Raw genomic sequence first — 24259 nt, forward strand, 5'->3', positions numbered from 1 at the left:
CAAAACTAACACAACCAGGCAGTTATCAGGCAGTTCAACACTGTACTATTCCACATCTGTAACATCAGAGCATGTTTGAAATGTAACTGCTGATCATGTGATGGTTAAAACGTCAAACTTTATATTTCTTTTTTATTATTTAGCCGGGTGTCTTGTCTTATGGAAGATGTAGGTTAATGTTTAAAGGGCCCAGCTCGAAAATTAATAAAAAGAAAAAAAAAAGAAAAAAAATCAATGTTTTGGTGTTACTTTTTACATACTGTAAAGCTGTCATTGTAGCTTGTACACAGCTCTCTTGTCAATGATTTACTTTGGTCACTTTTTCATTCAGTGCTTTTTGAACATATTTAGATAAGCGTTGTTTTTAAGATTAATAGTTTACACTGATAATGTAATGGTTTTGCTGGACTCATGTTACACTGTCTCAGACTACCTTCAAATGGCAATAATCATGATATAAGTCTGTTATGTTTTTTCATTGACAGAAATGCTATTGCACCAAAATGTTCTTTGTTAGATTTCTGAACAACAATAAAACAAACAAAATGAGTTTTGAGTGTGTTTTTGTTTTTACGTTCTGAAAAGCAGTAGGTGTTTTCCTTCTTACGGTTGTTTGTTGAAACATTGGGTTCGTTCTCCTTGGCTGAACAACCTCACCAAGGGCATATTTACTTTTACATTACCATTGTGGACATAGGGGAACGAGTGGCCTGCATATGATTTAATGAGTTATTTGGTATAGTATTTGTAATTTATCCCTTCAGAAATGCAATTTTTTTGCCATGTTCTGTGCTTCTATGGCTGTATGTGGAGTTTTCCGCATAAGTTTCTTTACGTAAATGTCCGTGCTGCATTTGGAAAGGGTTTGTTTTTTTGCAACCCCTCACATTGCCTCTGAGTTCCCAAAACAACAATGCTTACACCAAACATTTCACGGATCAACGGTGATTTGTTTTCCCCTCAAGCACCAGATGATCCAATAATGAACCAAGGCCTCATATTAGAGTGACATAAATAAAAACCCAGTGCTCCAGTGGACGAGGTGTGGCCAAAGACTGACTTCTGAGAATTTTGTGATTGTATTTAAAGTTAAGCATAGTCACAGCTCTATAAAAGGTCATTATTGATGAAGGACGGACTTGTTTTTGAGACATGAGGGTGCTTGTGGGAGTCTTGTGGTTTTTGTACAAACACTGCAGTTGTAGCTTGGGCTCATCAGATTTTTCTCTTTTAAAAGCGAGCAGACTCCACTCCAGCAACACCAGACAGCCATGCCCTTGCGACCAAGGGCTTCCTCTCAACCTGGAAGACCAAACACCCTTCCAAGCCTTAAAAACATCCCAGTCCTGCGTCCGAGAGCTTTGTCGTCTCACGCTCAGTCAGCTTTAGAGGATGAGCTCTCTTGTCCGGTCTGCTGCGAGATCTTCACCGATCCCGTGGTCCTGAAGTGCAGCCACAGCTTCTGCCGCCTCTGCCTTCAGCAATTCTGGAACAAGAAGGCAGCCAAGAGGGAATGTCCCATGTGCAGGAGGAAATGTTCTCTGACGGAGCCCACCGTGAGTCTGGCTCTGAAGAACGTGTGCGGTGCCATTGCACAGGAGCAGAAAGGACAAGCGTCTGCGAAAGCAGGCTCATATTCAGCCAACGGGACGTCCAAACCAGAGGCTCTCTGTGCCACTCACGGGGAGCGACTCAAATTGTTCTGCCAATATGATGAAGAGGTTCTCTGCTGTGTTTGTCAAACATCCAAGAAACATCAAGGCCACAGTGTCTCTCCTTTGGAAGAAGCAGCAAACGATCTCAAGGTGGTGATGTATTTTTAATATTCCTTAATTCAAAAAATAAATAAACAAATTTCAACACAAGCCTTTTTTTTTTTTTTTTTTTTTACCAGAAATAAACCAAATAAAACATTTTGTGAAATTATTTATGACATGGATAGTAACCCTCCAAATTCTTATTACCATAATGCATCCAGATGTTTTTCTTGTATTTGTCACTATTCTTAATTCTCAAGACTGTGTTGCAATAGTTATTTTATATATTATTTTTTAAATTGTAAATATTTAATATGCATAAATTAAAGGTAAAACAATAAATGCTGCCAGGATGTATAATTACAATTTGATTACTGTATTAAATAATATATTATATACAGTACATTAAATAATTGTGATTATTTTTTTTGCATTGTAATGATATAATACAGATTACCTTGCTTAATCAAAAATACATAAAGTTAATAAGTTACTATTACTACATTACAATTGTGGAATCTAGCTGGTTTTCTTGAGAAAATTTTTCATTGTCATGGAAAACTTGATAATATCTGGGAATTTAATAAACGGAGGCCAAGACAATACAATTTTCAACAGTAATGACATTAATAGTGAATATGTGTTTTCCTAGAGTTTTAACTTTTTGAGTGCAATTTCTATATTATTATTAATATGTGACCCTGGACCACAAAACCAGTCTTAAGTGTCGAGTTTTCTGAATAAATAAGCTTTCCATTGATGTATGGTTTATTAGGATTGGACAATATTTGGCCCAGATACAACTATTTGAAAATCTGGAATCTGAGGGTGCAAAAAAAATCTAAATACTGAGAAACTCACCTTTAAAGTCGTCCAAATGAAGTTCTTAGCAATGGATATTACTAATCAAAAATTAAGTTTTGATATATTTATGGTAGGAAATTTACAAAATATCTTCATGGAACATGATCTTTACTTAACCCTCTGAGGTCTAGGGGGTTTTGGGGGCCTGGAGAAATTTTGACATCCCCTGAATTTTGTGCTTTTTTCAGTTGCTTATAAATAGATACATGGCTAAAGTCAAATAACACTGTAATCAGTACAAACTGGGCTACAATAATATGTAAATAGCATGCATGTATATGATTGTGTTTTTGAGAAAGCAACGTTTTATGCGTGGTTAGTAAAAAACTACAATTTTGAAGTCACTGAAATAAGGTCATAAAACATACAGAGCATTTGTTCACAAGACTGTCAAACCTGGAGCTTGTAGCCTAGAATTTTTGCTTCAAAATGATGTGAAAATCATCTTGTTTACTCACTCACAGAAAACAATATATTGATTTAAATTTTCTAAGACACTTTTTGTTTCAAAAGGGCATATGCGAGTAGGCCTCAACTATCGTGAATATTTGTGTAATTAACACCTGAGAAGACAAAGACCAACATAATGAGCTGCATAATGAGCCTTTCAGCCAGGTGTGTGACTGAGAGGGAAGAGTTACAAGAAAGAATGTGAGGACAAAATAAATGTATATATTTTTAGGTTTGTAGTTTATTAAGAATATATTTTAATTATCCCACAAAATAACTTGAGATTCACTTGTGAGTGCAGAAAAACAGTTTATTAGGAAAAGCACAATCAAAGCCGACTTTTAAAGCTGAATTTTTAGCATCATTACTCCAGTCACACAATCTTTCAGAAATCATTCTTATGTTCTGATTTGTTACTCAAAAAAACATTTATTATTATTAATTTTGAAAAGAGATGATTTTTTGTTAATTAATTGAAGTTGGCTTGAGAAAGTATATATCATCACTTGTGTGCTAAATAAGTATATATATATATTGACTCCCAGCTTTTAAATGGTATAGTGTATATTGTAAATGGTAAATTGTATATAGAAACACTTGGAGTAAGACTGGAGTAATGATGCTGAAAATTTAGCTTTGATCACAGGAATATATTAAAATTTAAAATATATTCAAATAGAAAGCAGTTATTTTAAATAGCAAAAGTATTTCACAATATTACAGCTTTAACAAATGCAACTTTCTGTATTTTGGATCAAATAAATGCAGGCTCATGTGTCATACTGAAATATATAAATGAACGTCACATACCTGGCATTTCCAAAATGTATATTGTTTATGTGCTCTGAAGGACATACTTTTTTGAAGAGACTTTGAAGAGATGGGAGTGTGTGCCTCGCTTGGTCTTAGCTGTGTTCCAGGTTCCTGAGTGGGCTTCTTATTTGCATTGGCTCGCTTTGCAACAGGTTATCATTTATCTGAAATAAAAAACTAAGCATGCCATTTACGCAAATAAACAGCATTATTAACATTATTGTGATGGTCACTGATACTATTAGTAATTTACAGGAAAAAAAGAACACAATTACCACATAGAACATTTATTGTCAGTTTTATTTAAAGCTTACTTGATAGACTTTTTTATTATTATTATTATTTACACTAGAGCAGATACTGATGAACAGAAGCTTAGTTACATTCTTGAAAACACAATAATTCTATTGACTAAACAATAGATTTTGGTATAGTGTTGCACTCACTTTTTTCTACCTTAATCCATTTACAAGTTTTAGTTTTATTGACTAAACAATAGATTTTGGTTTCACGTTCTTGTTGTTAGTTTTATGTCGTTTAAGTTGAACTGTTTTTCACTTAATGTTAGGGGAATCCGAGACTTAACCAAACGTAAAGCTTTATTTCTTTTTTGTAAATCGAAATGCAGAGATGTCTGTTTTTTACAAGAAACGCATTCAGTTGTGAAAGACGAAAGTTTCTGGTCCAATCAGTGGGGGAGTAAAATTATCTATTGTCATGGTTCCAATAATTCTGCTGGGGTTATGATTTTATTTAACCAGCACTTTAATTACACTGTACTTGAATCACATTGTTCAGATGAAGGCAGATGGTTAATTATTGTTATCCAGTTTGGGGAAAGCATTGTTATTCTAGCAAATGTCTATGGCTTTAACAGATCCAGTCTTAATAATTGTCTCTTTACAGATTTAACCTCCAAATTAATTTCTTTAAAAACAAAATACCCATTTACATCACTAATTATGGGCGGGGACTTTAATGAGACTCCTGATTTATGTTATGATAGATTTCCTCCAAAATATGGCACTACTACTGATAACAAAATAATTAGTGATATATGTTCCAGTCTCTCTTTGGTAGATATTCATAGATTCTTACATAATGACTCTTCCCCTTCCTTCACTTGGTTTAAATCTGATTTGACACAAAAATCACGTATTGATTTTTGGTTAATATCTGATAATCTGATTTCTATTTCCAATGCACCTTTAACTGATCATGCAGGTATTGAGTTAGAAATTTCTGACCTTAATTATAACTTATTTAGGAAACCAGGGTATTGGAAATTGAATAACTCTTTATTACATAATTCTAATTATTGTTTGGGTATTAAAGGCATAATTGATTCTTTTTAAAAAATATACTAATATTTCTTATACCTTAAACTGGGAATTGTTTAAATGAGTGTCAAAAGTTTTCTATAAAATTTAGTAAAGATCTTTTAAAATCAAAAGGATTACAATTTGAATTTATATTGAAAGAGATTAACCGCATTACTTGTCTTGCCAATCCAAATGATGCAGAGAAAGAAAGTTTATACCTATTAAGAGAAAAATTAGACTCCTTTTATATAGAAAAGGCTAAAGGGGCCTTTATTAGATCTAGGGCCAAATGGCTAGAAGCCGGAGAAAAAAACTCTGCATACTTTTTCAATTTGGAAAAAAAATGAGCCGAACTTAAAAAAAATTCCTCTTTGTATATTGATAACACTCTTATATCAGATGACAAAATAATTTCAAAATTTGTTTCAGACTTTTACCAAAAATTATATACATCATCTTTTAATCCTGATTCAAGTGATTTATTTTTTAAACAAGATACAACCTTTCACTCCTAGTATAAGTATAAATAGCAAAAACCTTTGTGAAGAGGAGATGTCATTGAAAGAATTAGATGATATCATTAAAAAAACACCTTTTAACAAAAGCCCAGGACCCGATGGTTTACCGTTTGAGTTTTACAGATGTTTTTGGGAAGAAATTAAAGAGTTTATTTTGAATGTGTTCAATGAGTGTGCAGCAAATGGAGAACTCACAGAATCTATGAAACAGGGAGTAATTACTCTAATTCCAAAACCAAATAAAGATGTTTTGTATTTAGATAACTGGCGCCCAATCACACTGCTTAACTCAGATTACAAATTGTTAGCATGTCTATACGCCAACACCATGCTTGGAGGAAATCATATCTATCACACAGTCTGGATTTATGAAAGGAAGAAATATTTCAAACAATATTAGATTGGTCTTAGACCTTTTAGATTATTCAGATTTGGTAAATGAGGAAGCTCTTATTTTGTTTTTAGATTTTTGTAAGGCTTTCGATACAGTAGAGCACAATTTCATGTATCAAGCTCTTAATCATTTTGGTTTTGGCCCAACTTTTACAAAAATGATGCACACACTCTATAATAATATCTCAAGTAGTGTTTCTTTATCCTTTGGTACGTCTTCTCGTTTTGGTATCCAAAGAGGCATTAGACAGGGATGCCCTATTTCCCCATTTTTATTTTTATTAGTAGCTGAAACTTTGAATCTTTACACTCTGCATTGCTCTCAAGTCAAAGGTATTGAGATAGGAGATTTCACTTTAACTATTAGTCAACTTGCTGATGACACTTGTTTATTTTTGAAAAACAAAGATCAGGTCCCTGTTATTCTGGAGGCACTCAAATTGTTCTCTGATGCCTCAGGTCTATCTGTGAATCAGTCTAAGAGTGAGATTATGGCTGTACACCAACTAGAAGACTCAAGTATATCTGGAATACAGGTTAAACAATTAGTTAGATACTTGGGTATTGTAATTAGTAAATCAGACACAGAGAGACTAACAGAGAATTTTTCGCAAAGATTACAAAAAACAAGAAATATCTTTAACTGTTGGCTCCAAAGAAATTTATCTATTCAAGGTCGTGTATTGATTTCAAAGGCTGAAGGGATCTCCAGAATTGTATATCCAGCGTTATCTCTTTATGTAGATTCTAAAATGTGTGCCGCAGTTGATAAAATTTTATTTAAATTTATTTGGAGAGGTAAAACAGAATATATTAAAAGGAAAACCATAATCAGAAGTGTACCAGAAGGAGGACTAAATGCTTTAGACTTTGACAATATCAATAATATATTTAAAATTAACTGGATCAAACACTGTCTTTGTGAAAATAGCCTTCCATGGTACTTTATTCCCAATTTAATCTTCAAAGAATGTGGTGGTCTTAATTTTCTACTTGCTTGTGATTTTAAATGTACTAAACTCCCAATGAAGTTGTCTAACTTTCACAAACAAGCTTTGAATGCATGGAAATTAGTTTACAAACACAATTTCTCTCCCCATTCCTGTGTTATTTGGAATAACCAGGATATATTATTCAAAAACAAAACCATTTTTTGGAACGATTGGTTTAACAAAGGTTTAATTTTTGTTACAGAATTGATAAATCAATCAGGTGACCTATATAATTATAACGAATTTTTTAATTATCTTGGGACAAATGTATCTTCTAAAGAATATTTTAAACTTATTCACTGTATCTCCCCGAAACTACTTTATCTTATAAAAAACGAAAAGATGTATAATCCTGTAATTGGTTCTCTTCCTAATCTGACTGTTGGGGGGCTTTCCATTAGAGATAAAAAATTTAATAATATATAATATTAGAAGAATTTTAACCAAAGAAAAAAGTTTTTCACCTAAGGCAATGGTGAAGTGGAAACAGGATTACCACTTCCTTGGTTTTAAGAATTTGTGGTCCGATATAAATAAATATGTAATTCCTAATAAAGTCAAAGAAACTCACTTTAAAATAATAAACAGATACTATCCATGTAATGACTTTATTAGTAAGTTTAAAGAAGGGTTTTCGCCATTATGTAGTTTCTGTAAAGAAGAAAATGAAACAATTGTACACCTATTTTTCAGTTGTAATTACGTATACCAAATTATTTTGGTCCCAAGTTTCTTGGTTTCTTTTTGAGTTATTTTATAAGTTTGTCACAATAACTGATGTAATGGTCTCGTTTATGGATTGTGATACTGGTTTATTGGAAATGGATAATATAATTAAACTTCTTACTCTATTAGGAAAATATCATATACATAAAGCAAAATGTATATCGACTGTACAGATGGTAGACTAATACAGAACATAACTTCAATACAGACAGAATAATCGAAAAGCTCTAAAGACATCTAAACTGCTGAAAAGGATACTGAATGTATTAGAATCATGATTGATATGTGATACAGGATGCAGAATTTCAATCTTATTGTTTTACAGATTCAAATGTCTCTGTATTCCCCATTTTTGTTATCTCAAAAAAAAAAAAAAAAAGGCTGTGGGAAACACTGCAACCGTCAAAATAAAAGTTAATTTTTACATAAAGGCATTGTGCTAGAAATATTACTATAATTTAGTAGAATGTATGTGATACTGCTACTACTGTTGAAAAAATTAATAAAACTTTATTTTTTAAAAGAAATAAATCACACAATGTTTCTTCCATGTTTTAATTTTAATAGCAAATCCCCTTTAACAAAAAACATAAAATGTGTTTAAATTTCATTAATTAAAAGACAAATAAAATTTGGGTGAAACTTGTTTACTGTTTTTCATAATTATAATACCTGTAGAAAAACTTTAAACACAATTGTAAATAAGTATAAAGAATGGCATTAGTTTTATTTTTAGTGATAAAAAGTGTTTTTTTTTTTAAATTAGCATATTTTTGTGTTTTGCTTTGGTACTGAAATTGGTACGGAGAACCGTGGATTTTCACTGGTATCTGTACCGAATACTGAAGTTTTGGTACCGTGACAACACTACTTGATGCATTATTGTGTTTCATTTGATGAGGATGCAGCATCAGACCTGAATGTGCTGATCTGAAGATGATCTACATACTGTGATTGTTTTTTGTATGACTGTGTAGAGCAGATGAATTTTTAAAATGCTTCCCACATGCAGTGCAGTGATATGGTTTCTCTCCAGTGTGAATCCTCTCGTGTTTACTGAGGTCTCCTGAATGACAGAATCTCTTGTCACAGTGTGAACATTTATATGGTTTTTCTCCAGTGTGGATCATCTCATGAGATTTCTGGTGTGTTGACTGACTGAATCTCTTGTCACAGTGTGAACACTTGTACGGTTTCTCTCCAGTGTGGATCCTCTCGTGTGTTTTCAGAGCTCCTGACTGACTGAATCTCTTGTCACAGTGTGAACACTTGTAAGGTTTTTTCTCTAAAGCAATTCAAAACAATAAGCTTTAAAAAAATACTCTTCACTAAAAAAATCACAACAACCAAATCACACCAACACCCAAACACCATAACCAAACTTTGTAAACATGAATAACTATTTCCACACAAATTACATGAATGTGGTTTCTCCTTTGAATGAACTCTCAGGTGTGTCTTCAGGTCTGAAGCCCTCAAAAATGTTTTGTCGCATTGATCACATGTGTACAGCTTCTCTCTCGTGTGGATGTTCATGTGTTCTTTAAGATGTGATAATAGTATGAAACTCTTCCCACACTGATTACAAGTGAATGGTTTCTCTCCAGTATGAACTCTTATATGCCCTGTAAGTTGTCCTTTTGTGGCAAAACTCTTCCCGCACTGGTCACATATGTGTGGTTTCTCTCCAGTGTGGATCCTCTCATGTCTTTTCCGACTTGTTGAATCATTGAATCTCTTGCCACAGTGTGAACACTTGTAGGATTTCTCCCCAGTGTGAATCCTCTCGTGTCTTTTCCGACTTGTTGAATCATTGAATCTCTTGCCACAGTGTGAACACTTGAACGGTTTCTCTCCAGTGTGGATCCTCTCATGTCTTTTCAGAGGTCCTGACCAACTGAATCTCTTGTCACAGTGTGAACACTTGTAGGATTTCTCCCCAGTGTGAATCCTCTCATGTCTTTTCCGACTTGCTGAATCATTGAATCTCTTGCCACAGTGTGAACACTTGAACGGTTTCTCTCCAGTGTGAATCCTCTCATGCCGTTTTAAATCGTTTGCTGAAGTAAAAGTCTTCTCACACTCAAAACACATGTAATCTCTCACAGCAGTGTGTATTTTCTGATGCGCTTTTAAATGTATTGGCTGTGAAAAACTCTTTCCACACAAATTACAAGAATGTGGCTTCTCCTCTGTATGAACTTTCAGGTGTTTCTTCAGGACTGAAGCCCTTAGAAATGTTTTGCCACATTGATCACATGTGTACGGGTTCTCTCCAGTATGTACTCTCATGTGATCATCAAGACTGTTTTTGCTTGTCAAACTCTTTCCACACAGAGTACAGGTGAAATATTTCTTGGATCTTCTTTTCTTCAAATCCTTCTGTTTGGTTTGAGAGCAACTCAAAGGTTTTTCTCTAGTTTTGACATGATTTTTATCCTCAACCTCACTCAATTCTTCATTCTCATTTTCTTTAATCAACTCTGGAATAAAAGTAAAAACAGTTTGATTTTCAGTAACTCTCAGTAACCCTGGTGAACCCTGACAGTGTAAAGTAGACAATTGCTATACCAAATTTTGGTCATTTTGATGCATTTTTGTAAATTATGTCCCTGAAACTCCATGAATGAGGTACATTGATATTCCAATTATTATTATTTTTAAAACATTATAGGCACAAATTCCATATTTTTGCAGGAAGAACTATTAAATATGTTTGATCAACTACACATCTGTCTAGCATAATGTTATTGCAAAAAGTAGAGCCAGACAGATATATCGTTTTGCCGATATTATCGGCCGATATAACCTATCACACATACAGGTGCTGGTCATATAATTAGAATTTTATCAAAAAGTTGATTTATTTCACTAATTCCATTCAAAAAGTGAAACTTGTATACTACATTCATTCATTACACACAGACTGATATATTTCAAATGTTTATTTCTTTTAATGTTGATGATTATAACTGACAACTAAGGAAAATCCCAAATTCAGTATCTCAGAAAATTAGAATATTGTGAAAAGGTTCAATATTGAAGACACCTGGTGCCACACCCTAATCAGCTAATTAACTCAAAACACCTGCAACGGCCTTTAAATGGTCTCATAGTCTTGTTCTGTAGTCTACACAATCATGGGGAAGACTGCTGACTTGACAGTTGTCCAAAAGACGACCACTGACACCTTGCACAAGGAGGGCAAGACACAAAAGGTCATTGCAATAGAGGCTGGCTGTTCACAGAGCTCTGTGTCCAAGCACATTAATAGAGAGGCGAAGGGAAGGAAAAGATGTGGTAGAAAAAAAAAGTGTACAAACAATAGGGAAAACCGCACCCTGGAGAGGATTGTGAAACAAAACCCATTCAAAAATGTGGGGGAGATTCACAAAGAGTGGACTGCAGCTGGAGTCAGTGCTTCAAGAACCGCTACACAAAGACGTATGCAAGACATGGGTTTCAGCTATCGCATTCCTTGTGTCAAGCCACTCTTGAACAACAGACAGCGTCAGAAGCCTCTCGTCTGGGCTAAAGACAAAAAGGACTGGACTGCTGCTGAGTAGTCCAAAGTTATGTTCTCTGATGAAAGTAAATTTTGCATTTCCTTTGGAAATCAGGGTCCCAGAGTCTGGAGGAAGAGAGGAGAGGCACACAATCCATGTTGCTTGAGGTCCAGTGTAAAGTTTCCACAGTCAGAGATGGTTTGGGTGCCATGTCATCTGCTCGTATTGGTCCACTGTGTTTTCTGAGGTCCAAGGTCAACGCAGCCGTATACCAGGAAGTTTTAGAGCACTTCCTGCTTCCTGCTGCTGACCAACTTTATGGAGATGCAGATTCCATTTTCCAACAGGACTTGGCACCTCCACACAGTGCCAAAGCTTCCAGTACCTGGTTTAAAGACCATGGTATCCCTGTTCTTAATTGGCCAGCAAACTCGCCTGACCTTAACCCCATAGAAAATCTATGGGTAATTGTGAAGAGGAAGATGCGATATGCCAGACCCAAGAATGCAGAAGAGCTGAAGGCCACTATCAGAGCAACCAGGGCTCTCATAACACCTGAGCAGTACCACAGACTGATCGACTCCATGCCACGCCGCATTGCTGCAGTCATTCAGGCAAAAGGAGCCCCAACTAAGTATTGAGTGCTGTACATGCTCAGACTTTACATGTTCATACTTTTCAGTTGCCCAGGATTTCTAAAAATCCTTTCTTTGTATTGGTCTTAAGTAATATTCTAATTTTCTGAGATACTGAATTTGGGATTTTCCTTAGTTTTCAGTTATAATCATCAAAATTAAAAGAAATAAACATTTGAAATATATCAGTCTGTTTGTAATGAATGAATATAATATACAAGTTTCACTTTTTGAATGGAATTAGTGAAATAAATCAACTTTTTGATGATATTCTAATTATATGATCAGCACCTGTATATTGGTATCGGTGAATATGCCGCCAATAAGAATTTCAGATAATGCACACTGTTTTTCCAGATGAACCTTAATTCACATTCACAGCATATACAGAGGAAGAGTTTAGTCCCTTTCACACATACAGTCTTCACTGGTAAAGTTACCATTAATAGATCATGTGTGAATAGGACTGTTTCAAAAATGCCGGTATATGTTCTGGCAATCATATCATTCTTATAGAGATGACAAGATTACTCTGAGCTGTTTACAAAGCACCGCTGCTTTATAATTAGCTTTTCTATGTAAATATGTGCTAGATAGAGATCTTTGACCATTGCACCTCGCAGCTTTTTGTTGCGCTTCTCCATTCATCAGGGCTGCGACTCTGCAATTGCATGCTATTATTATGCACGTCTCGTGTTTATAAGAGCAAAACATTCTGATTGGCTAGTAATGTTAGTTTGGTTGAGAGTGAAAGCTGCACCTCTCATACCATTGGTAGGCGAACTCATGGACTGGAAAGTGATTTCAACAGTGATTTTTTTTTTTTTAAATGTAGGGTTTTTTTTTTTTTTCTACAGCCAAACGCTGCACGCTGGAGAGCTTTAAGCCCTGATAAACAGACACACAAATGGGAAGTGTGTCCAAACTTTTGACTACACTGTACTATAATATAGCCTACACCTAAAGAATATTGGCTGATATATATATCTATTTCGGTCTTTTTTACTCCCTAATATCGGTATCGGCAGCAGCCCCCCAAAAACCCATATCAGTCGGGCTTTAGAAAAAAGTACCCCATTACAACAAATCTTAATCGGCTTGAAGCTTTATAACCATCAGCATTATTAATGAAGAATAAACACCAACCTGTTTGTTCTTCAGTGTGTTTCATTCTGCAGGGTTTGTGGGAAGAGCTTCAGCGAATATGAATTTCTGTGTGGAAGAAGCAGATTTGCTAAAATCAACAAGAAAATTTGTTACTATTTTTTTAAACTAATTTACACATTTAAGCATTCATGTATTAGAAGCAGAAGAGACCAGATCCTTACAAATACAGTGTTGTCTCTTTGTAAATCATATATACCACAAAGTGAAAATTTTAGTATTTCCAGTGTTTCCAAGATAAATCTCTTCATATTTATGTATAAATTTAAAATGTCCCACATGGCTCAATATGAAGTGTAGTAGCATCTGTTTTAAGTGTTAACCATGTAAAGTGCAGTAATTCAATTCGGTACTCATTAGATATTATTTTCCCTGCCCCTTGTTCTAGTCGACAGTCTAACAAAGATATCAATACCACAGTTAGTTTTGACAACATTTAGCTACTGTATATCGACATGAAACATTTAATCAAAACTGCCAAGGCACATTTATAGCTGCATTTATACACAGAATGCTTTGACCTGCTATAAGGTCATAATCCTAAGGAACCGTCTGACAGATCCAATAGCATTAAAACATCATGGGTGCCCAAACTCGGCCCTGGATGGCTGGTGTCCTGCAGAGTTTAGCTACAACTTGCCTCAACACAGCTGCTGGGAAGTTTCTAGTAAGCCTAGTAAGAGCTTCATTAGCTGGTTCGAGTGTGTTTGATTGGGGTTGGAGCTGAACTCTGCAGGACACTGGCCCTCCAGGACCGAGTCTGGACACCCCTGGTCTAAGTTGTCCAAGTAATAGCTTCACATGACTTTAAACAAACAAAAAATATTTAAAACATACAAGCTTGTAGTAGGTTCCTAGTGACAACAAGAATGTCTTATTACAAGCAAGATTTTTTAAAAATACATAATTTTACAAGAAAGCACGCCATTTTTTTAGATCACTATATTTATCATACTTTATACAAGTACAGTACTCAATTAGAAAATAATAATAATAAATGCTGTGGTCCCACAGTCCAAATGTTACTACAACGTTGTAACAATCATTCATTTAATAAATGGGGAAGTCGTGGCCTAACGAGTCAGAGTGTTGGACTTGCAACCCAAGGGTTGCGAGTTCGAGTCTCGGGCCGGCGGGAATTGTAGGTGGGGGGAGTGAATGTACAGCGCTCTCTCCATCCTCAATACCACGAACCCCCAACTGCTCCCCGGGCGCCGCAGCATAAATGGCTGCCCACTGCTCCGGGTGTGTGTTCACGCTGTGTGTGTGTTCAGTGCTGTGTGTGTGCACTTTAGATGGGTTAAATGCAGAGCACGAATTCTGAGTATGGGTAACAATACTTAGCTGTATGTCACGTCACTTTCACTTTTTTAAATGATTGTACATAGATTCCTTTTTGTTTTTGCACTCTAGCTGTAATTTGTAAGACTGTCCCTTAAACAACATTAGCAATTACCTAACCTAAAACTAACTCTACCCGCTATAAAATCGAACATAATACATTTTTCCTAAGTGAAATCTCAAAAGAGAAGTACGTTAAAAAAAAATAAAGTCGCAGCAGCACGTTTCGCATGCCCCTCACAGATCACGAGACATTCAGTAACAGCAGCTTTATCACTCCAAACATCAAAACAAGCATTCACACGAACATACAAACACACAAAATCATCAGGTCTGAATGAACTTAGCACGATTCCCTCACTACATACTTGTTGTGTTTAACTCAGCAAACACACAAACTGCGCTGTACTCGATGAAAACAAAAGAAACGACCTCGTGTAAGATGTGTTTCATGTTCATGTAAATATGTGAAATACTGTGAATTGCTCACCTCTCCTCAGAAGACTCGACGCTGCTTCTGCGTCCGAAAGCTTCGATGAGTCGCTTGATTTCTTATCAGACAATAACTTTACAGACCGCGTTTGTACACGGTTCCTCCAGAAAGTGATTTCAGACAGACTTGTGAGGCAGCATGGACTTGAAGACTGCAGCCTTTGAGCTCAAGTTGGTCCCTGCAGAACAAAAAAGGGGGCGTTTCCCAATATATGGGCGTTTTCACACCTGGATAGGCGTTTTAACCGAGCGGCAACCTCCCGCTCTCTCTTAATATCCTAATGATTTTTGCCATAAAAAAAAAAAAAAAAAAACTATAATTTTGACCCATACAGTGTTTTTTGGCTATTGCTACAAATATACCCCAGCGACTTAAGACTGGTTTTGTGGTCCAGGGTCACACATTATTTATTTTAAAATCTTGTTGAGGGGTTCTTGTTTACAGCTTTATTGTCCTTGAGGGTTGTTTTAAATTGGATTGAGATGTAAATATATATATATATATATATATATATATATATATATATATATATATATATATTATATATATATAAGATATATAATATATATATATATATATATTTATACAGTACAGGGTCAAAAGTTTGGAAACATTACTATTTTTAATGTTTTTTGAAAGAAGTTTCTTCTGCTCATCAAGCCTGCATTTATTTGATCAAAAAATACAGAAAAATGTAATATTGTATATATTATTACAATTTAAAAATAATTGTTTTTAAATTTATTATACTTTAAATTATCATTTATTTCTTGATGCAAAGCTGAATTTTTAGGATCATTATCACAGATCCTTCAGAAATCATTCTAATATGATGATTCATTATCAAAGTTGGAAACAGTTCTGCTGCTTATATTTTTTCAGAACATGTGATACTTTTTAGGATACTTTGATGAATAAAAAGTTAAAAAAAAAAGAAAAAAAAAGCTATGTTTTTTTAAAATATAAATATTTTGTAATAACAATATACACTGATACTGGTCAGTAATTTGGGGTCAGTTTTTAAAGTATATATTCAAATAGAAAACTATTATTTTAAGTTGTAAATAACATATTTCACAATATTTACTGTTTTTTCTGTATTTTTGATCAAATAAATGCAGGCTTGATGAGCAGAAGAGACTTCTTTCAAAACATTAAAAATAGTCTGTTTTCCAAACTTTTGACCTGTACTGTATATATTCTATATATATCTATATATATATATATATATATATTTATTTTTTTCTGCAGGAGAAAATGCGGCAGATTGTCATCCCACTTAAGAAAAGTCTTCGACGCCTCTATGAGGCCAAACAGGAATGTGATGACATAACTGTCCACATCAAGGTATCAACAAAGGCCGACCAAGATCGCAGGACTAATAAACACCATGTGATAGACTAGCCATCAACAGAAACCTAGAGTAATCACTTAATTACCTTCTTTATTTTGGGTTCACACAGAACCAAAGGCAACAGACAGAGAAACAAGTTCACGAGGAGTTTGAAGAGCTTCGGCAATTTCTTTTGAAGGAGGAAGCTGCAAGGATTGCTGTTCTTGCAAAAGAAGAAGAGACAAAGAAACAGATGATGAAGAAAAAAACGGACATAATCACTCGTGATATACTCACCTTTTCTCATGCTGTCATGACCATTGAAAACGAGATTGCTAGTGATGACAGTCTCTTTTTACAGGTAACCTGCTGGTATTAATCTTATCAAGTTTGTACAAATATTAGCACAAGTAACTGATTTGACCTTTTCCCACAGAACTACAAGAATGTCAAAATGAGGTAATAGTACATTTGAGAGTATTTGATTGATTTCTTTTCATAAAATCCACAACTAACCTGACTGAATGTCCTTCTAGAGCTCAGATAACATTTCACGAACCAGAAAATGTCCCCGATGCTCTAATTGACGTTGCGGAGCACATCACCTCCCTGAAGTTCAGAGTGTGGGAAAAAATGCAGAGCCTGGTGGAATACAGTGAGTGTTCAGTTACTGTAGAGCTGGATGAGTTTGTGTAAACATTCAGAATAGGTCTCGCAGGTTGAATTGGAAGGACAGGAAAAGGAAATTACTGAACTGAAAATTACTGAAACTTTTTTACAAAGAAAGTTTGTTCATATATCACTTAAATGTTCTGTGTCGTGCTGTTTTTTCTCCACTTTGAAGACGTAGAGTAAAGTAGCACTTTCAGAGAAATACAGTTTTCAGCCAGCATGGTACATCAAATTATATAATGTAAAAATATTGTACAATGATGATAAAATGTTATAATGAAAATATATTTATATTACAAAATATTAATATATTTAATATATATAGGTGTCTTTCTAACTTTTAATGATGGTGCAAATAGCCCATATGTTGTATGAATACGTTTATGGGTAATTCCTACAGATAAATTAAATGTGGTATTAAATTATATGTATTATATATTAAATTATATTTATAAACTACACTTAGTGAGTGTGTAATTACTGCTTACAAAAGAGAAAAAACACTTTAAAATGTGTAAAAACACACAATAACACACAAAAGTAAAATCAAAAAAATTAATTTGTTTTCGAAAGGTTTCGGAAATCTTTCCGGCTGCTCCAATAAACCCTTCGCTGGGAGCTTGATTGACAGGCAATCTGACCAATCATTGTTGCTGACAAAAACCAGACAGGAGAGTAGATTTACGTTGGTGGACATAAACTTGAAAATGGTGTGTATTAAGGGGTGCGGGATTTTGCGAAGGGTAAAGTGGTCAAACAACCAGATATTTCCACCCCAAAAAACTTGGTTAAGCCAGTGTTGTTACTGTGTCAGGATGTTTAAAAAAAGACCAAATAAAAACTCAAAAGACACTTTTAACACTAAAAAAATTACAAACTTGAATTACAATTTAAATTAAACAAATTTGACATTTTAACACTGGTATATAAATATACATTTGTTATAATATCTTCCCGCTTTCTCTTCCACTTAGCTCCAGTGACGTTGGACCCCAACACAGCCTACTCCTGTTTGTCTCTTAGCAAGAGCCTGACGAGTGTGTCCAACACGGGGACGATGAAAAAGCTGCCTAATAACCCTGAGCGCTTTGACCACTTTGTTTTTATACTGGGCTCCAAGGGTTTTACCTCAGGATGTCATTCCTGGGAGGGCCAAAATAATGACTGGGTAATCGGTGTGGTTAAAGCATCGCTCGCATCGGTAGCCAGGAAAGGCAAAATCTCAGGCTGTTCCAAAGGAGGATTCTGGACCATCGCTCTCTCTGATGGGAAGTACACGGCCATGAACAGCCCCCACACCCCGCTCGACCTGAAGGGCCACCTGAAAAGGGTTCGGGTGAAGATCGACTATGATGCTGGAGAGGTCAGCTTCTTTGACTCAGTGGTTGTCACACCTGTCTACACGTTTAACGACCATTTCACTGAGGCAATGTTCCCTTTTTTTCTGTCCGGGGGCAAATATAAGGAACAATCCAGCGCCGCTGAAGATCTGCCCCGTGAGAGTGGCAGTATGGAACAGTGCCTCCTGGTGTGAAGCCGGCTTTATTTACGCATTTCCGCTGCAGTTATACAGTACCAGTCAAAGATTTGGAAACATTTACCTTTTAATCTATTAAATTACTATTTTTCCAGGTTTTAGAATGAAGTCAAATCATAAAATAAGTCAAATTGAAGGATGACCAGGTGCGTCCGATATTTGATCTTCATCGAAGTCACCAGCATTCATCTGGATACTAACTCTGCACACTCTGGGCTTCTCACTTATGAGGTGCATTCTGGGAGGCATGTTAACATGTATGCTAAAAACCAAACACTTGTCAATGTTCCATTTAAAATAAAAAATGATAAAAAGTAAATTACAGATAAAATAAAATAAATGAATAGAACAATATGTAGGTAAAGTACGTTAAATTTATCTGTCATGGAATTTTCTTCTGAATCAGCTTGTCGCAGTAGTTACCTGTTGAGACTCATTCTTTAGAGCAAAGGTTCTCTATCTGCATCTTGTGGTTCCATGAAAAGCCTTTCAAATCCATGGAACCTTTCCATTCCACAAAGGCTTATATATATATATATATATATATATATATATATATATATATATATATATATATAGGCTATATATACATTATAAACAACCTTTTTTTTAAGTTCACTGAATGGTTCTTTGGGGAAGCAAAATTTGTTCTTAAATGGCATTTCTCTGAAAGCCCCCTTTTTGAACCTTTATATTTAAGAGTGTATTATTCTCCATTTTAAGCCTTTAACCTTGAATGCTACAGCAATTAAAGACTCTGATCTTTTCACTAGAATTTATTCAGTGCCAGGAACTCTTTACTATTTTCTTGGAGAAGCTCAGCAAAGAAAAGCATGCACACTTTTTATAGAGTAGTTTTCAGCCCATGTTGTTTATGGTCTAAACACAAACTGACCATGATTCATAATTTTTCAATTATTTCTCAGAACTTAATCTTCATTATCAGACTGTCCACCCATTAACTGCTAGTCTCCTACTGACAGTTATTTATATTTTAATTCAGTGGAAGTTTCTTAACTAAAAGACATCACTTGTCAAAATTTAAAGTCTATGATGCCTGCAAAATCAATTTCAAATAAACAGATTTTAAAGCGCACAAGAAGCTCAGTCAAATCTATCCAGACCTTTGATTGTGTATGATGTTAAGTTTTTTGGGCAGTTTGTTGTCTACCAAAGTATATGTTTTTATAATTTAATATTTACATTTATGTCATATATAAATGTCATTGATATGTAATGCCAAATTAGAAAAGCCAGTTGTAACGTTACGGTTGAATCACTGATGGCAGATGGACTATTCTGATGATGCTTTTCATACTTTTCTGGACCTTGACAGTGTTACTTACTTGGCAGTCTATAGGACAGTCTCAAGCCTCCTGGTTTTCATCCAAAATATCTTAAAATTGTGTTCCGAAGACGAACAAAGCTTTTACGGGTTTGGAACGACATGGGGGTAAGTGATTAATTACAAAATTATTCCAAATTTATCCAAAATTATAAAAGTATCCCTTTAATGACTGTGCTTATCACTTTATTTGTAACAGGTAAAATAGGTCAATCTGGATCAGCCTCTTGATGAACTTTTTTCTGGTTTACCAGGGAATTGTTTCTCCAGTGTAGTCTAAAGAATTCCACCGTTTTGCTTCTCAGTAAGGCTGCCAATGACACCCAGCATCCCCTCCACACCTTTTCTCTGCATCAATAGACGCCTGGTGGACAAAACAGTGAATAACATGTATTTAAAATAGTTGTAACATTGTCAAAAGAGACCATCAGTGTGCTTTTGTGATTCAGGCCTCATGTTCTGTTAAGGTCCTGAGAGACTCCTCCCATGTCTCTCCTCACCCACCTGGATGAAGATGGAAATGCAGAGGATCTCATCTACCTTTAAGTCCCTAGCGGTTGTATATGATCAACATGTTTAGACCAGCCTGAAAGGAAAAACAGATGCATCACAAAGTTTCAAATCAGTTTAAAGGGGTCATATGATGCCATTTAAATTCTTCCTTTCTCTTTGGAGTGTTACAAGCTCTTGGTGCATAAAAAAGATCTGGTAAAGTTGCAAAGACTAAAGTCTCAAACCCGAAGAGATATTCTTTATAAAAGTTAAGACAACAAAACACCAAAAAAACTACTTCTAACACGCCCCCACATCTACGTCTACGTCACTATGTGGGAAGATTTGCATAACGCCACCCAGATGTTCAAGCAAAGAAAGAAGGTGCAACTTTTATTCTCTCTATTGCCACCGCTGCCATGTTGTGGAGCCGCTGTGTGTTTCGTTGTGAAAGCAAAAACTACTTTGTTTGGTCTTCCAAAAGAGGACGCGACTAGAAATCAGAGGTTAAGTTGTATTTCAACACTGTTCCAAAACAGTCCAACCCAAATATTCAGATGTGTGCTGCGCATTTTATGGAGGATGAGGACTGTTTCCTGAAACCAGTTAGCCCTACAATGTGTCTGTGGCACAACGGCTGTTTCTATAAAGTTGGGCAGTTCAAACTTTGCAAGGACACGTATAAAGACAGTATAAGTCATTATAATCAGTAATAATGTCCCCACTTGATGCAACAAATGCCTCATTTGTAATGGGTTTTATTGGTTTTGTCTCGTCTAGGGATGTCCGGATCGCGAACAAATCTTTCTATTTAACGGATCTTCTTAGTGAACCGGTCGACTCGACAGTTCACCAAATCAAACTGAATCGTTTGAAATGGTTCGCTGTCTCCAATACACACTAATCCACAAATTACTTAAGTTATTCAGTTTATAAATGTACCCTTACACTCACTCTGACGCGAAATAAACTCCAGAGTTATTCAGTTACTCCTAGCAGTACATTGACTGAACTGCTAAAAGAGAACCGATGATGGGAGTCTCGTTCTCCTGCTACACAGAAAAATAATATAATGTTAATGGAACACAAATAACATTCCGTCACACGCTTGAGGCATTCGGCCAATCACAACGCACTGGATAGCTGGCCCATCAGAGCACACCTCGCCTTTTTAGGATGATGAGCTTTGTAAAAATCTACGCGTTTCAGAAAGAAGGGGCATAGAGGAGAAACAATAATATACATTATGTGAAAAAAATTCTTAATCTTAACCTTTAAACCTAATAAAAACATCTAAAAATACAGAAATAAACAAAACAATACAAATAATAAAAAAAACATAATAAAACTTCAAAATTGTTTTTGTTCAAACTGTGTATCAGTCAGTGTATAAAGATGATTTTGCACACAGCTCATTAGCACAATGAATAGCTCAATTTTAAACAGTTTTTTCTTTTTTCCATTCAGGACATTACACATGAAACATTTGAAATCCAGTCTGACCTTTCACACTGAAAGAGTTCCAAATATCTATTATATATAATTTTAATTGAGTTTCAAAAGTCTACATATAAATTATGTTTTTTTGAAGCACATCAGAACAATCTTAGTATTCTTGGGTGCCTTGCTGATGCTGTATGGGAAGAATGGGAATGGCCTCTTTCAGTACTGGCATGAAACTCATAGATGCTGAATCCGTGGATATGTTGATCACGGCTGGGTTATCACATGACATCCCTGGTTTGCCACTGGCTTTAGCTGCTGTACGCAGATATGGCAGATACTCCTGATTAAAAGCATTCACAACATATTGTTTCAGCTACTGCAAGAAATGTCACATTTTAGATTCAGCTTGATCTCAAAAATGATTTCCATTACCCTAATGACAAATAAAGCTCCTATCACATTGGTGTTGAAGGTGTTTTGCATGTCCTCAACAGTGGCGGTCAGCATGGTTTTTTGTGGCAACACTGTAGCATTATTCACGAGCAGGTTCAAGCCGTTCTTCCCCAGTAGAGAACCCACTTTTTTGGCAGACTATTTGATACTGCATGGATCAGCAACATCCTGAGCTGTGTACAATCCTAAACTCCTGAATACTCACCTCAGAGTTTGGCCCATCTGGGTCATGACATGCAGCAAAAATATTTGAGCAACAGGCCTCCAGAAGTTGCTTGACCATTTCTAAACCCAAGCCTCGGTTGGCCCCTGACACTAGAGCACTACATGCCTTCAATGCCGCCATGTTCATAGATGAAAATCTGGTTCTGTCAAACAACCTGCCTCACTATATGGCTTTTAATATAGGATGCAGAGTGAACTCCACACCCCATAATGCACTGGTCTTTTTAGTGTTTGTAGCCAGCAGTCTGAACTTATCAGTGCTGATTGCTTTGAGTAATAAAACTACTTGGATGCTTTCCAAAAGCTGCAATGTATTATTCAACTGCTACTGTGACCTTGAGCAAGGTATTTACTCAAAAGTTCAAAAGGGAACATTCTCTGTAGTAATTTAACCATTCCAGATACTTCATATAAAAATCATCTGTTAAATAAACGGCACTGAATAAAACACCAAACAAAGACTTTGCTGGTAAAATCATGGCCTCGGAGGTCTTGATACCTTCACAACTTCTTGTGGACATGTTCGGATCACTTAGTTTTGTCATGGCCACTACATATTGGTAATATGTCATGGCCATGAGATCATTTTGTGAAGCCACCTTGTGGAATAATAGAATTATTACAATAAATAGGAAGACGCTATTTTAACAAGAATGTTTTGTTGATGATATGTTGATATGTTGTGGATTTGATAGATGAAGATGGTCAGTTAATTCACTATAATGCATTCATGGAGAAATTTGCAATAGAATGTTCCTTTAGAGAATATAAAAGGCCTACTGTGTGTAGAGCCATTCCTTTAACACTAAAACAATTAATACAAAAGTCAAACATATTCTGATTTAAGACAGAACTATTTAGATCAGAGTCAGAGATGCACTATTCTCTAAATATTTAAAATGTGGAGACCAAATATACAACCATAATGAATATTTGTCATTACATCATTATATTCTATGGGTTTAATGAATTTGCAGACAACTCTAGTTATCTGCAATTAAATGTTTAGATAATATGAAGTGGGTTTTCATGAAAAAAAGAAAATCTAACTAAAATCTGAACTTAAAACAAACTCTTAATGAAAAAAAAAAAACTCACAATAAATGTCCAAACAGTGATTCTATCACAGCTTTTATTGTGATATATCTTGTGCATCATTTACATTTAGCATGTGATGTTGATTTGATAGGAAACATTAGAATTGTTACTTATTATTGGCAACATTGTACAGATTGAGAATTCATTGCCTGATTTTGAATTCAGTTGAGGTATCTGACATAATATGACATAACATTGATCTTTTATATGCAGTGTGTAAGAGCCATATAGGCTATAATATGTTGTTTTTAGATAAATCGCTCAGAGGGGTTTGACCAACCATTTAGATATAGACTAGGTTATTTATTTATACAAATCAACCAAGCAACCCCAATCCCAGCCATTTCTAATATACATTTGATTAATATGACTAAATATATTAAAATTGTAACGAAATTGCAGATCCATCTTTGATCGTCAAAAGAATTCCATGTGTAGTTCCCTCTCAGCCAATTAGATTTCAGGTAGCATTTTCATCGGTCAGAATGGAAGTATGATTGGTTGATAACTTCTGACAACGTTTATTCCAGGTGCGAAAATGATTCCTTTCTATCACAAGAGCACGGAAAGATTTGCGAATGCACGGATGCAGTTTGAGCGCGCACATGCACACTTTGAGCAAGGAGAGATTTGCGATTTTCCCTTATCAAAAATGTGGAGGTCGATAGCTGTCTTTTCAAAACT

The 24259-nt window shown here is 35.2% G+C and overlaps 1 protein-coding gene and 2 pseudogenes across 1 annotated transcript; 1 reads left to right on the forward strand and 2 right to left on the reverse strand.

The window, feature by feature from the left end:
- The first annotated feature begins 19 nt into the window (after window positions 1–19).
- Window positions 20–18618, forward strand: LOC109103828 (annotated as a pseudogene).
- On the reverse strand, window positions 3178–15164 carry LOC109103831 (zinc finger protein 525-like). The gene is made up of 4 exons (XM_042715163.1): window positions 14972–15164; window positions 13123–13188; window positions 9193–10318; window positions 3178–3184 (listed from the first exon to the last, which is right to left on the reverse strand). Exons 2-4 carry the CDS (start codon window positions 13145–13147, stop codon window positions 3178–3180), a joined length of 1158 nt encoding a protein of 385 aa, XP_042571097.1. The 5' UTR covers window positions 13148–13188; window positions 14972–15164.
- Window positions 18619–19972: 1354 nt separating the features above from the next.
- LOC109104269 lies at window positions 19973–22827 on the reverse strand (annotated as a pseudogene).
- Between the last annotated feature and the right edge of the window lie 1432 nt (window positions 22828–24259).

The sequence above is a fragment of the Cyprinus carpio genome, chromosome A3, assembly GCF_018340385.1.
Source record: "Cyprinus carpio isolate SPL01 chromosome A3, ASM1834038v1, whole genome shotgun sequence".
Taxonomy (NCBI): Eukaryota; Metazoa; Chordata; class Actinopteri; order Cypriniformes; family Cyprinidae; genus Cyprinus; species Cyprinus carpio.

Bases quoted from the DNA above. Each gene is read 5' to 3' on its own strand.
- LOC109103831 (XM_042715163.1), bottom strand. From the start codon at position 13,147: ATGAAACACACTGAAGAACAAACAG. The intron at 10,319-13,122 runs GTTGGTGTTTAT...CTTTTATTCCAG, and splicing joins ACACACTGAAGAACAAACAG to AGTTGATTAAAGAAAATGAG.